Source organism: Python bivittatus, unplaced genomic scaffold, assembly GCF_059951505.1.
Source record: "Python bivittatus isolate LINGU-HERP-01145 unplaced genomic scaffold, Pbiv_v1 ctg000330_np1212, whole genome shotgun sequence".
Taxonomy (NCBI): Eukaryota; Metazoa; Chordata; class Lepidosauria; order Squamata; family Pythonidae; genus Python; species Python bivittatus.
The window spans coordinates 2,779,094-2,791,994 of NW_028277058.1; the positions used below are offsets into that span (position 1 = coordinate 2,779,094).

Sequence of the window (12,901 nt, forward strand, 5' to 3'; positions counted from 1 at the left end):
ATAATGGGGTGTGGTGATACTGTTTCAAATATAGGTAGTCTCTAAGTAGTGGCAACTATCTCATATTCCATGTATTAGTCATTTTTAATGTCTTTAAAATCCTTTCGCTTTTGTTAGTAAGAATTGGAAAAATAACAGGAACTTTTGAAAAGTCACTTTATAATTGGTTACATTTTACTCTTCAAGGCATTGATACATTTTATAGAGAAATGTGTGTGCCCACTATTATCTTCAATGCTTTGTGCATAGGTTCACCAAAACAATAAATTATGTTTTATCAAAAGAATTCTGCATGTTTGTCGCTTGGTAACATGCATTTATGTGAATTGGATGCTTTGTTTATGTCAGTCCATTACAGAGTTATTATTGTACTATAGACTCATTCTCTCCAGTTCTTAACATTCACTTCTTAGAAATCAGTAATTTCATCTATGGAATATAGGTAGTCCTCAATTTACAACCACACTTGGGACTGGAATTTATGTTGCTAAGTGATGTAGTAGTTAAGTGAATCATGCCTGATTTACAATCTTTTTTGCCATGATTATTAAGTGAATCACTGCAGTCAGTAAGTGATTCACATGGACGTTAAGTGAATCTTGCTTTTCCCATTGACTTTGCTTGTTGGAAGCCCCCTGGGAAAGTCACAAATGGCAATCACGTGACCCCGAAACATTGCAAACACCATAAATGCTGGTTGCTAAGCGCCTGAATTTTGAACATGCAACTGCAGGAATGCTGCAACGGTCATAAATGCGAGGACTGGTTATAAGTCACTTTTTTCAGCACCATTGTAACTTTGGTCATTAAATGAATGGTCATAAGTCAAGGACTACCTGTAATGAATAAATTGTAAGAAAAAAAAAAAGCTATTATTCATATGTTAAAGAGCATTTAGTTACTGTGTATTAGATACTTGAAGTCTGTGACTTAAATTCTTAGACCCTATCATTCATTCAAACAAAATATAATAAAACAGTCATATTTCTGCTAAGTTAAATGGAGTTCAAACCCAAATGATTTTTTTAAAAAGTGACACTCGAAATGTTAATAACAACATATTGTGTATTTTGTTTCAGAAATCCTTTAATCAGACCACTACTGTAGCGATGATGAATTAGTCTAATGGCCTTCTCACATTTAATCTTCTGTTTGGGTCAAATTTTCTGTTAATTAAGAAAATTCTTAATTATTATGTGCATTTTAAGCAGCATTCCCAATCTCAGCTTTATACATTCTTTACTCTAATTGTATTCTAATACATTTTATTCTAATTTTATTATAATAAAAATAATATAATATAATATTTATTTATAATAATTTTATTCTAATACATTCTTTTTTTTTCTATGTTTTCAGAAATACAAAATTTCTGGTACCATATTTTCCAACTATGTCAGCAATGATTTGTTCTGCACTACAGTTTATATTGGTGGATCATGCTATTTTGTTCTGTAACTTCTCTACCCATGTAGGCTCAATGTACGGGTAGTCCTCAGTTTAAGAACAAGTTCCATTCCTAAGTCTGTCCTTAAGTCGAATTTGTATGTAAGCCAGATCAATATTATTGTATAATACTGTATAAGTAGTATTAACTCACACCATTGTGTATTTAACTCGAATCATTGTGTAACTCAGATTTTGCTATAATTGCAAAATTTCTTAACTATGGGTCGTCCTTAAACCAGGTGTTCTTAACCTGGGGACTACCTGTATTGCAAGAAAATTCAAGATGAATAACCAGTAAGAACTAGACTTGAATATTATTCTTTACCATAATTTTCTTTGAGCAAATGGAGTGAAATTCTAGCGCAATAGCAAAGGTTTATGTAAAGGGAGGAAGGGTAGGAGTGCTTACTGACTGAGTTACTATCCTATATACTTGCTTGGGCATATTTGCCAGGAGTGCCAGCTGTTATATCAATGCCAAAGTTAACACTCTATTTTTTGCTTAGCAGCCTGCAAATCTATGGAGTTATGCCTACTAAGTTCAGTGCTGGGAGTTGCTTTTCTATCAAGAGTGTTCCACTGAATAACTATTGCTAAGGCAACCCTGAAAAAAGCAGATTGGTAACTAATTTTGGAGAGGAAAAAAAGTGCTAACTGTTGAGCATATAATATCATTAAAGCAGGCATTAAAATGTGAATTCATACAAAATAGGACTTCGTATAACATAGAAATCACTTGCCTAGCATAAACAAATGGGGTGTGAGCTTTTGTTTTTGTTTGCAATTAAGTAAATCTAGGTTAATTAAGAAGTACACATTTATGGACTCAGGAATTCATAAAGCTTATTTGTAGATTAACATACGTAGTTTAAATAGAACTTAGAATTTATTCTGTTAAAAATGAAAATTGTTGGGGGGGTGAGGGGAAGCATGCTAAGAAATCCATTCTGTATGTCCAAGCATTCTGTTATATATAGCAACGATATCAGCTGCCTACCCATCAACATTTTTGATTAGCAAACTAATAATAATGATAATAATAATTTGCATTCATATGTATCAGTAATTGATGATTCAGCAGTCAGTTTTATTACCTAGATATTTTATTTTAAAATGTTCATGTTTGGTTGTTTAGCCCAGAATTTTGCTTCAGAATGGGCACCCGCCAGCACCTCATTAAAGAAGTGGCATCTTTTCCTGGGCTTACACAGTAGCCGTGTGAGCTTGAGAAAGCTTGTGTTTCAATTAAGGGGGTCCTGAGAGCACCCCTGTACCTGCTCCAAAGCACTGCCAGTGCCTCCTTAACTCAAATGTGTATTTTTCTGGGGTCATGTGGCTTTTTTAAGACCTTGGCTGGCAGGTGTAGTGTGTGCGCCCTACACACATTTTTGACTTTGGATCCAAAGTGAAGCACATTCCTATTTAGCAAGTTATATAGTTTTGTTTTCATGTTTAGGAAAAGAGACCTTCTTGACACTTGGAAGTTGTAGGGAAGGGGAACTGACCACACACTGAGAATGGGAGCATTAGTTCTGGGTCATTTGATAAATACACATGTTTATAAAACCCACTTTCCTCTTGGTCACATAGTTTACCTACTAACATAGGTAATGTGCCCATTCTCCAATTTAACAGTAATGATTCCTCAAACTTTGGTGCCCAAATTGATAATCTGAGCTAGTCTTTGAATGGAAGCAAAACATTATTTTGTTGATCAGCATACTGTAACATACTATTATATATTTAATCTGACTACTTCCTCTTCAGTAAATGAAGCTGGAGGGAAAAATCCAGCTACATTCTTTCTTAACAGAATTTCATTTATTTTATTTAACAACATTTATAATGCATCTTAATTCTGATGGACTCTAGGTGGCAAATAATACAGAAAATAAAACTACATGAAAAAAAATATGTAAAAAAAACCTAATATCCTGTGGGATATGATTTAAAGGATCTTTACAGAGTAACTTTCTCAAAGTTAAGCCAGTCTGGTCTGCTCCAGTAAGTGCCTTGAAACTGTTCAGGAACCTAAAGCCTTCCATCTTAATTTCTTTTGTGAAACAGATGAGATGGAAATATAATATGTAACTTGATTAATGCATGATTGGATGGTAAGAACACTAGCAATTGAATGTGATGTCAAAAGCATTTGCTGAATGTCCACTGAGAGTATCAGAACAAATGGCAGGCAGCGGAAGACTTTAGACAAAGAATAAATAGAGCCGAAGGCTTAACGAAATAACCAGCAAGAGCTGTCATGACAGGGTGAGTTGCAAATGCAGACAATTTAAGTTATTCCTGAAGGTCAACAAATAGCGGAAGGAGAATGGTAAATAACTGACTGCTGGTTTTGAACATACTACTAACTGATCCAGATTTCCACCCATTTCCTTCCCAAATGCCAGTGACAAATATGTTGGAACAGCAACAGCACCTTTTGTATAGGAGCACAAGGTGGCTGAATCTATATGTGTAGCTTATTTTATCACTGAACTGTGCTCCCCAACATTGTTCTGCGACATAAAAACTGCTGTAAGAACCAAAGTTAGATGTAGAGCTCTAAGAAAAAAAACCCTACCTACCCCTGATTTATTTCTTTTAAAGCAAGACAGTATGATCCATCGGTAAGGATTCTGTTGTTATAGAGGTGGCAGTAATGCACAGACCTCATCAGAGTCCCATGTCCTTGGCTCAAAAATTTAATGCCGCACAGCATATATTATGAAAGCTCTACACCTGAAAAGTTTATGATTGGTAGTTGCATTGGTACTGCATTTATTAAAGAAAGTTGTGTACTGTGTTTATTCAGAAATGTTGCCCATGATAATAGAGATGATTTTTCTCTTCCTTTAAAAATAATTTGCAAAAAAAAAAAAAATGACAGAATTGAAGTTACTGTAGACTACATATAAGTATTAAATGTATGAAGGAGTTAATCTTTACAATGCCATCCATAGCATTCTTTTGTGTTTCTATAGTTTACAGTTTTCCTTTTAGGTCCTCTTATACTTGTATAATACCTCCACTGTTTATTTCTTCCTGCTCCCATTAACACTGACATGCTCAGCATAGTGGTGACAAAGTGAAATGTCCTAAAAACCTGATCTCTGTAGTGGTTTTTTGCTGGCGTGCCAGAGATCACTTTAAATTTTACTTTGCTTCCAATACACTAATTGAAGACAGCAGAGTGGAACAGCAGGGGACAGAAACAGAGCACTGTGAGTCCTGACAAAGATTTCTCTCTAGAGGCAAGCATTCAATTAACATCCCTTGTTAGACAGCAAAAACTAAGTACCCTGAAGCTATCTGTTGCTTATTTGTTATTTCCCTGAAAACTAGGATTTCCACTTTTTACTTTTTTTTTTGGGTATGGTTTCAAAATCTCATTTACCCTGTGACACATAGGTAATCCAAGCTAGGTGGTCAGCTGATGTTTGATGGAACTGCTAATTCAAAGCAAGGTGGTAGAATGATAAATATTGTTCATTCAGGAATTTTGCAAAGAGATAGTGTTCTTGCATTTATAATATCATTGCAAAAATTTGAAGTATGTGAGATAGATAGATAGATAGATAGATAGATAGATAGATAGATAGATAGACAGACAGACAGACAGACAGACAGACAGACAGACAGACAGAACGAACCTCAGTGGAGGTATTATACAAGAGGCAAACTGTAAACTATAGAACACAAATGAATGCTATGGATGGCATTGTAAAGATTAACTCCTTCATGCATTTGTGCACATTTGGAACATTGGAACATACCATCTTCTCTCCTCATTAGAAGTCTTAAGCAGAAGCTATAAAATCCACTTATCAGGCATATATTAGAAACAGGTATCCTATATTGGCAAGAATTGGACTTGTTGTCCATTCAGGTCCCTTCAAACTTTAAGGTGCTTTGCTTTTAAATAGTTTGATAAATTAGAAATTTATCTTCTAGAATTTCCCCCCCCCCAAAAAAATAAGGTGTAGGAAGTGTTAATATCTTGAACTTTTATTCACTAAGGTTGTATATGTAACCATATACCATTAAAAGTATGGAAAATCTGTAACATTGAGGAAAAGTATTTTGTAGCTGAAAATATAGTTGATCTCAATTTTCCAAAACAATGTTTTATTGCATAATGGCATACTTGGGAGGTGGAACATCTCAAGGTAGGACTATAAATCCAAGTACAATTTTTTCTATGATGATAAGGCACTAGGCATGTCTTGTGTTGTTCATTGCTCTTTTCTAAAATTCATGGGGTAACATATATATTCCTTGACAAATAACAGAATTACTTTTATACGGACCTTTTCCTACGATGAATTCTTCTAATTTACTCAGCAAATCTATATCCACTTAACTGGGACTTAACCCTATTGATCTCATGATAAGAAGGTTTTTAATATGTTTTCTTTTTCTTCCTGGAGAATCTTGACCATGTGAATGAGCTTCATGTTTATAGCTATACTTCCATCTGGCACCATGCCTGCTAAAAAAAGAAGCTATTAGTCTAACATGCTTTTGGGGCCCATAGACGCTGCCCCTGCAAATTATTCTATTTAAGTTACAGGAGAAACATAATTTTTGCTTTTCTTTCTGTCATTTTTCCAGTCTTTGGTGTTTATATATTTATATTTTTAACCCTAATCTGGGAGCTGTATTTTAACCTATATGCCAGTTAGACATTCAGTGCAATTACTGCTCTCTACTTGATACAAATCTGAGTAAGTTGGTAAGAGTGCATCCTTTGGGAATTTCTGAGGTTAATTGTTAATATTAGTTTAATTCCAAATTATTATTTCTAATTATGGGTGAAAAAGTGAACATTGTTATTTAAAATATTATTTGGGGAGATGATTACTGAAATGTGAGGCCAAGTAATTTGAAGTATATGTTGTTTTCTATTTCTTGATAATAAAGAAGTCATTTCCTATCTTCCTAAGAAGATAGAAAGATTGAGGTAAGTTGTCTGTGTAGCTCTGAACATACATGCAATATATATTTAAACCAAAAACATATTGCAGATAAAAGAATTAAGGAGAATTTGTTGAGATAAAATGGCCACTAAGGTTATATAAATTTGATTGCATTTTAAAAGCAATCTTTAGTTTTATACTGTTTTAAAATGACTTGGATTTCTAATTTGACTTTTGGATTGTCTGAATTTCAATTAACTGCTTTTAATAGCTGTAACTTTTTGAACTCACGAGACTTCTTTGGAAATGTCTGTCTCTTTCACAGAACTATAGCCCCAAGTCACTTTAACCTAAAGACATTACAATTTTCTGCAGATAATCTCCTACAATGTCAGAAAAATAAAAACAAAAGCAAATTAACATTTTGTTTATTAGTCAAAAAAATGCTGAAAACCTGCTGGGTACTTTTTCTGCTGTTGCTGCTCTTGTTGTATTTTATTATTATTAGATTTTGCAACTCTTGCTCTCTGTGAAAACAAATGTCTTCCCTGGTCTGAAAGCATTAGTAGTTCTGCTAGTTCAACACAAGTTAGCATATACTTATTTTTGTTATATTCCAACAAGTCCTCTGAAATCTATGGTCTTGAAAACAGATCTGAGAGGGAAGCCTTACTGTTAAGGCTCAGTCATATGGCTGTGTTAATGTTTTCAATTACAACCTTCTCTTGCAGTGACAAAGATCCAATGCAGTGATAATGCTTACATAAAAATACTCAATTGAAGGAGAAGGAAAAGGAAAAGGAAAAGGAGATTTGTAAAAAAAAAAAAAAAAAAAAAAGGAAAGCAGTACATTTAATAGTCGATAAAAAAGCAGATTAATGTACATAAGAAGAAAATATATACCATGCCAAATCAAAATGGCTAAAACTCTATTACTGGCACATGTTAGTTTCTTAGCTCTGCACTAGAGTAAAGCATCAATGTTTATACATTTCATCTCCCAGCAAAACTAGCTTACCCAGCAGCATCAGTGTGTCTGTTTGTATGTCAAAATAATCAGGATAGTGGTGGTTGCAGTGCAGTCAGATCTCTGCCCTTTTGTATGTATATGTCAACACTTGTACAAAAGGGGTGGGGATTCAATTGTGTGGACTCCTTCTTGATTTTTTTTTAACCCTTCCTACAGATGCTGCCGAGTTTATAGTCTACTATTTCCCTTGCTCCATTTGGAGCTTTTCTTAGGCCACATGATTCCTATTGTCTTATTTCAAGGGTTGGTACTGAGTATTGGTACTGAGTATTTTTAAATACTTTTTTTTTCCTGCTGGAAAGAATAGTCATAAAGAGTGCTTTCCAAATAGCATCTTGATCTCAAGTATTTCTTGTCTATCATTCTCCAGTCTGGGCAAGAGGAGATTAGAAGCTTCTATGTTTGGGTTAATCATTGCTTGCCTGGCCTCCAATCTCAATTTTGTATGATTTATTGAAACAAACCAGCATCAAACCATAGTGTACAATTTCAGCATTATAATTAAAATTAACCAGAGATTAGGGTTTGGGCACAGTGTCTAAGGTAAAACACAAGGTTTTTTTTTTTCCTCCCTAGAAGCATGATAGTGAAAAAGAGGAAGGCCAAAGAGTCACATGCAAATGCAGTCACTGAGTCATCATCAAAATATACACTGGAGAGAAAAAATATATGATATGCAAGCTGATTTTTCTGTGGTTTCTCTCTCTCTCTCTCTCTCTTTCCTTCTGAACAGCACGCATTATTAAAACAAAACAGTGGTGTGAAATGCTTCCGTGTTTAGAAGGAGAAGGTTGCGATTTGCTTATCAATAGATCAGGCTGGACCTGTACACAACCTGGTGGGAGAATAAAGACAACCACGGTAAGCTTTCTTGCTTCTTGCAAACTTTTGGGTTCCACCTTAATTGTCATGATTCAGAGAATAAGTCATCAGTTGGGTTTCAAAGAGCAACAGAGAGTAAAAGATAAAGCTGGTTAAGAATAAAACTACACACATCATTAATACATTTGCAATCTTACATAGTCATAATTTTCTTATTAGATATCTTTGATTGTAATCTGACTCATCATGCATGCTGGGGATTTTTTTTTTTTATACTTGACACTGTAAATGGTGCTAACCAGGAGGATTGCTTAACAATTATAGAAAATTCAAAATGTGGCCGCAGAAATTCTGTACAGCTTAAAACCCTGGGAGCAGTTGACCCCAAATTTACATGAGCAGCACTAGCTGTCAGTTTGCTCAATGATTGCACCTAGAGGCTTTCTGCTCTGTAAGGTGAAACATTTCTTAAGATAGCACTGGTGATTTATATGAGACTATCTATTACCAGATTAATTTTTATTGGTAACTAGGGATCAAAAAATTCCTTCTGTTAAGAATGTTTCTCAGAACACTCGACATTTAGCAAAAACAAATTTGTTCTGCTGGTTTCTGCTGTTTTAATTGTTGACATATTTAATTAAATGTTTAATATGCTTTCATGATAGTTTTGATATTTTTATTTTAATTACAAATTGCTTGGGGTGCCACCTGATAGATAATTTAAAACCAAATATAAAAAGGGAATGTATGTGAATGAGAATCAGAACAAGAAAGACATTTTTAGAAAAGAAATGTCATAGTATCAAAGATGGATACTAGGAATCATGCTCTGAATGATAAAACTGGTGGTCATTTAGCTGTCTTTATACCTCATTTCCTACATGAATGTGTCTCTCAGTAAGATGGTTACTCAGTCTAAGCAACTTACAAAATTTAGCATCTCAGAAACAGAACAGTTTTCATTTTCAAACTGGAAAATCTATTTGGTATGTACTTTCTTTGATTCTAATTCCCTGTATTGCTGGTCCAATTGATTTCCATATCACATTTTTCTAGAAAACTAGACAAGGAACCCTTCCAGTATTTCAATTATGTGGTGAGAAATCAAAACTCCAGTCTATTAAATAAGTTCCTTGTACTTTGTCTAGTATGAATGTATATTCTGAGAGACAAATTATACATAATAGAACTGTCCAGGAACCAACTTTGCATGTTCAGTTCAGAATTTGGGAGCAATCCTTCTCCTTTGCTAAGTGCATTGGTGAAAATGCATCTCTGTGTTTACAGTATGATCCTACAGAGGAACCTAACTTTACACATGATTCCTTCTACAGGAACTAGAACCCTACAGCTAGGCGGGGAGAAAGGTTGTTCACCTCTCTTCTCATATTGGAGTATACACACAAACCACAGGAGTATTATTACTTAGTAATGTATTGTTTTTTAACAAATAACTGGCATTGATTGAATTGGCTTGGGACCAGTGGGGGGTTTGGCACAGGGAGGGGAGCTTTAACCTTTTGTCCTCAGTGGAACTTAGCAAATTCAGAAGGAAATTTCTATTAGACCCATGCATTACTCTTGTGTACAGTATAAATAAAAGTTGCCAATGACAAATCACCCATTGCATTTGATTTATTTGTTAATAAGCATGATCAAAATTTGCAAAATGTCATTATAAACCACATAAAAGGAATGTGGGATTTAAAAAAAAAAAGGGTCAGGAAATGAAATAGATTTATCTATCTGATGAAGTTTATATCTGAACTCTACTGGCAATTGTATCTTTTTCAAATGGATTTTTATAGTCAATGTTACTATAAAAGTACAAAATTCTAACATCTGGTTACAAATATCATTGTAAGAAAGCATGGCATTGTTTATTCCCTTTTAAAAATATTGTGACTAATAGTTTTGTCCCCCCTTCTGTAGAGCTAAAAAGGGCTTCCAAAATATTTTACATAAGGATGGTAAAGCTAAGTCAGTACTTAACCGTGGCTTACATGAGCCAAAAGAAAATAGAAGAGGAAGACGAGGGAACTCAGACACCTGTTCTTAAAATTACATGGTACTTCTGATAATGACCATCTGGAACAGGGAAGGTTCAGGGATTTGCGATGCCAAATGTGGCTGACTTCTCTGAAGAGCTGTTGAAATAACTCATTGTTTCCCATCCCTTCTGCATCTTTTGGAACGGCTACTCCCAGGTGGAGAAAAATAGAAGGTGGGGTCCAAAGGAAATTAGCCTTGCTTCTCATCTCTGCAACCATATGGCCTAGCATTGTAGTGCCATTATTCAAGATTGAATTTAATTGGTTATGTATTTATGTGCTTCTTCAGAGCAAATGTTAATTTCCTACTAAGACTTTGAAAAACGAGGTTTAAACAAAGAATTATGCACAAATTCAGGATGTCTAGTTTTATATTTAATTTTCGCACATATTTTTAAAGAACCATTAAAGCCATGTTCATGTTCGTTATGTTACGTATGATATTTGAAAGAGAATTGGAAATCTATTCCATCCAATGTCAGGTTTGCATTGTCAGGACAATAATTGAGCTGCAAATATTTTCAATCCTCTCACTGAAGTAAGAGCCTGTTATAATTTTGCTTTTTGGATTAAAAGATAGCTGGCTAATCTACCCATTCTGCAAAATGTTTTGGTGATGTATGGGTAGATGAGAATTGTCAGGGTTGGGGGCAGTATACTTCCAAATAACAGCTGTAGGGGAACAATGACAGTGTCCTGCTTGTGGGGCATCTGACTGACCACTGTAAGAAATTATTGATTTGTGTATTATGCTTGCATGTAGGAGATAGGACAGTTTTATTTCGATAATTTGTATTATATATATGCAAAGTTGTATCAGTTTTCATCCACAGATGTTTAATGTTTAGTGAATTTAACTTAGAACATGTAAAAGCAGACATGCTTTATTCTACTGAAGTTCCAAGGGAGATTAATTTCACCCTCAAAATGCTGTATATTATCAATGATGCATCACTACTTAAATGTTACATTATTATTTCATTATTTTACATGATGTAGTTTCAAGGCATGGAGCCTACTACAACATTCATGCACCAGTTCCTCAAAAGGAGTGGGTAGCATCCATTCAGACTAACAAATTTATTAAGATATAAGCTTTCATAAACTGCAGCTCACTAACCTTTTTATGAAATGGACAGGGTCCTCCAGACTGTAAATGTCACCACTTGTCAATTAGATCCATACCCCTCTTGGCTGGTTAAGGCAGCTCAGGAAGTGATGTTTGGATGGGTCCAAGCAATGGTGAATTCATTCTTGGTGGAGGGAGTGCTGGTGCACCCCCTCCTCAAGAAACTGTCACTAGATCCCACCATGTTGGACAATTTTCATCCAGTCTCCCACCTTCCCTTTTTAGGAAAGGTGACTGAGAAAGTGGTGGTACTGCAGCTCCAGAGGATCTTGGATTAAACGGATTATCTAGATCCTTTTCAGTTGGTCAGGCCTGGATATGGGATGGAAACAGCCTTGGTCGCACTTTTGGATGATCTCTGGCAGGAGGAGAATGGAGGTAGTGCATCCATCCTTGCTCTTCCTGATCTCTCAGTGCTTTTTGATACCATCGACCATGGTGTCCTTTTGGGTCAGTATAGAGAGTTGGGGGTGGGTGGCACAGTTCTGTGCTGGTTCACCTCCTTCCTCCAAGGCCAGTCCCAATCACTGTTGATAGGGAATAAGACGTCCAGCCCATGGCCCCTCCTTTGTGGGGTGCCAAAGGGTTCAGTACTCTTTCCACTCCTTTTTAACATCTACATGAAACCACTGGGTGAGATCATCTGCCACCATTGGATGAGGTATCATCAATATGTAGAAGATTCCCAGTTATACATCTCCATCCCAAGTGATTTAAGTGATGCTGTGGCCACTCTTTCGCAGTGCCTGGAGGCTGTGGGGACCTGGATAGGGAACAACAGGCTTCAGCTGAATCCTGGTAAGATGGAGTGACTATGGGTTGGGGGCTCCTCTGTATCCAGGAGTTTACCATTTTTGGTTCTGGATGGGGTAGCACTGCCCCAGATAGACCCAGTGCAGAATCTGGGGTTTCTCTTGGACTCACGACTCCTGGTCGAGGAGCAGGTAGCAGTCATGGCCAGGAGGGTCTTTGCTCAGCTTCGCCTTGTGTGCCAGTTATGCCCTTTCCTGGATCTGGAAGCCTTCCGATCAATCACTTATGCCCTAGTCATCTCCAGTACAGACTTTGCAATGCGGTCTACATGGTGCTACCTTGAAAAGTATCTGGAAGCTACTGTTGGTTCAGATTGCGGCCACGCAGGCAATTTTGGCATATCTGACACCTTTGCTGTGAGAGCTGCATTGGGTGCCAGTCTGCTTCCATGTCCAATTCAAGGTATTGGTCATCACTTTTAAAGCCCTACAGGGCATGGGACCAGGTTACCTGGGGGACCGTCTCAGTCCCATTACATCAACCTGTCCCACTCAGGAAGGCTGGGAAGATATGTCACGGACCCCATCAATTAAAGAATGTTGCTTGGTGGGGCCAAGGAGGAGATCCTTCTCTGCCATTACTCCCGTCCTATGGAACACTCTCCCCGCAGAAGTGAGGCAGTCCCCCCATTCTACTGGCCATCTGGAAAGGTGTGAAGACCTGGCTCTGCCAGCTTGCATGGGGCTCA

General features: G+C 36.3%; 1 protein-coding gene across 1 annotated transcript in view; it reads left to right on the top strand.

Moving 5' to 3' along the window:
• TAFA5 (TAFA chemokine like family member 5) overlaps positions 1 to 12,901 on the top strand; it is a 321,678-nt gene that overhangs the window by 232,122 nt on the left and 76,655 nt on the right. The window contains 1 exon segment of the mRNA XM_088141528.1: positions 8,129 to 8,256. Coding sequence (XP_087997654.1) covers positions 8,129 to 8,256 — 128 coding nt within the window.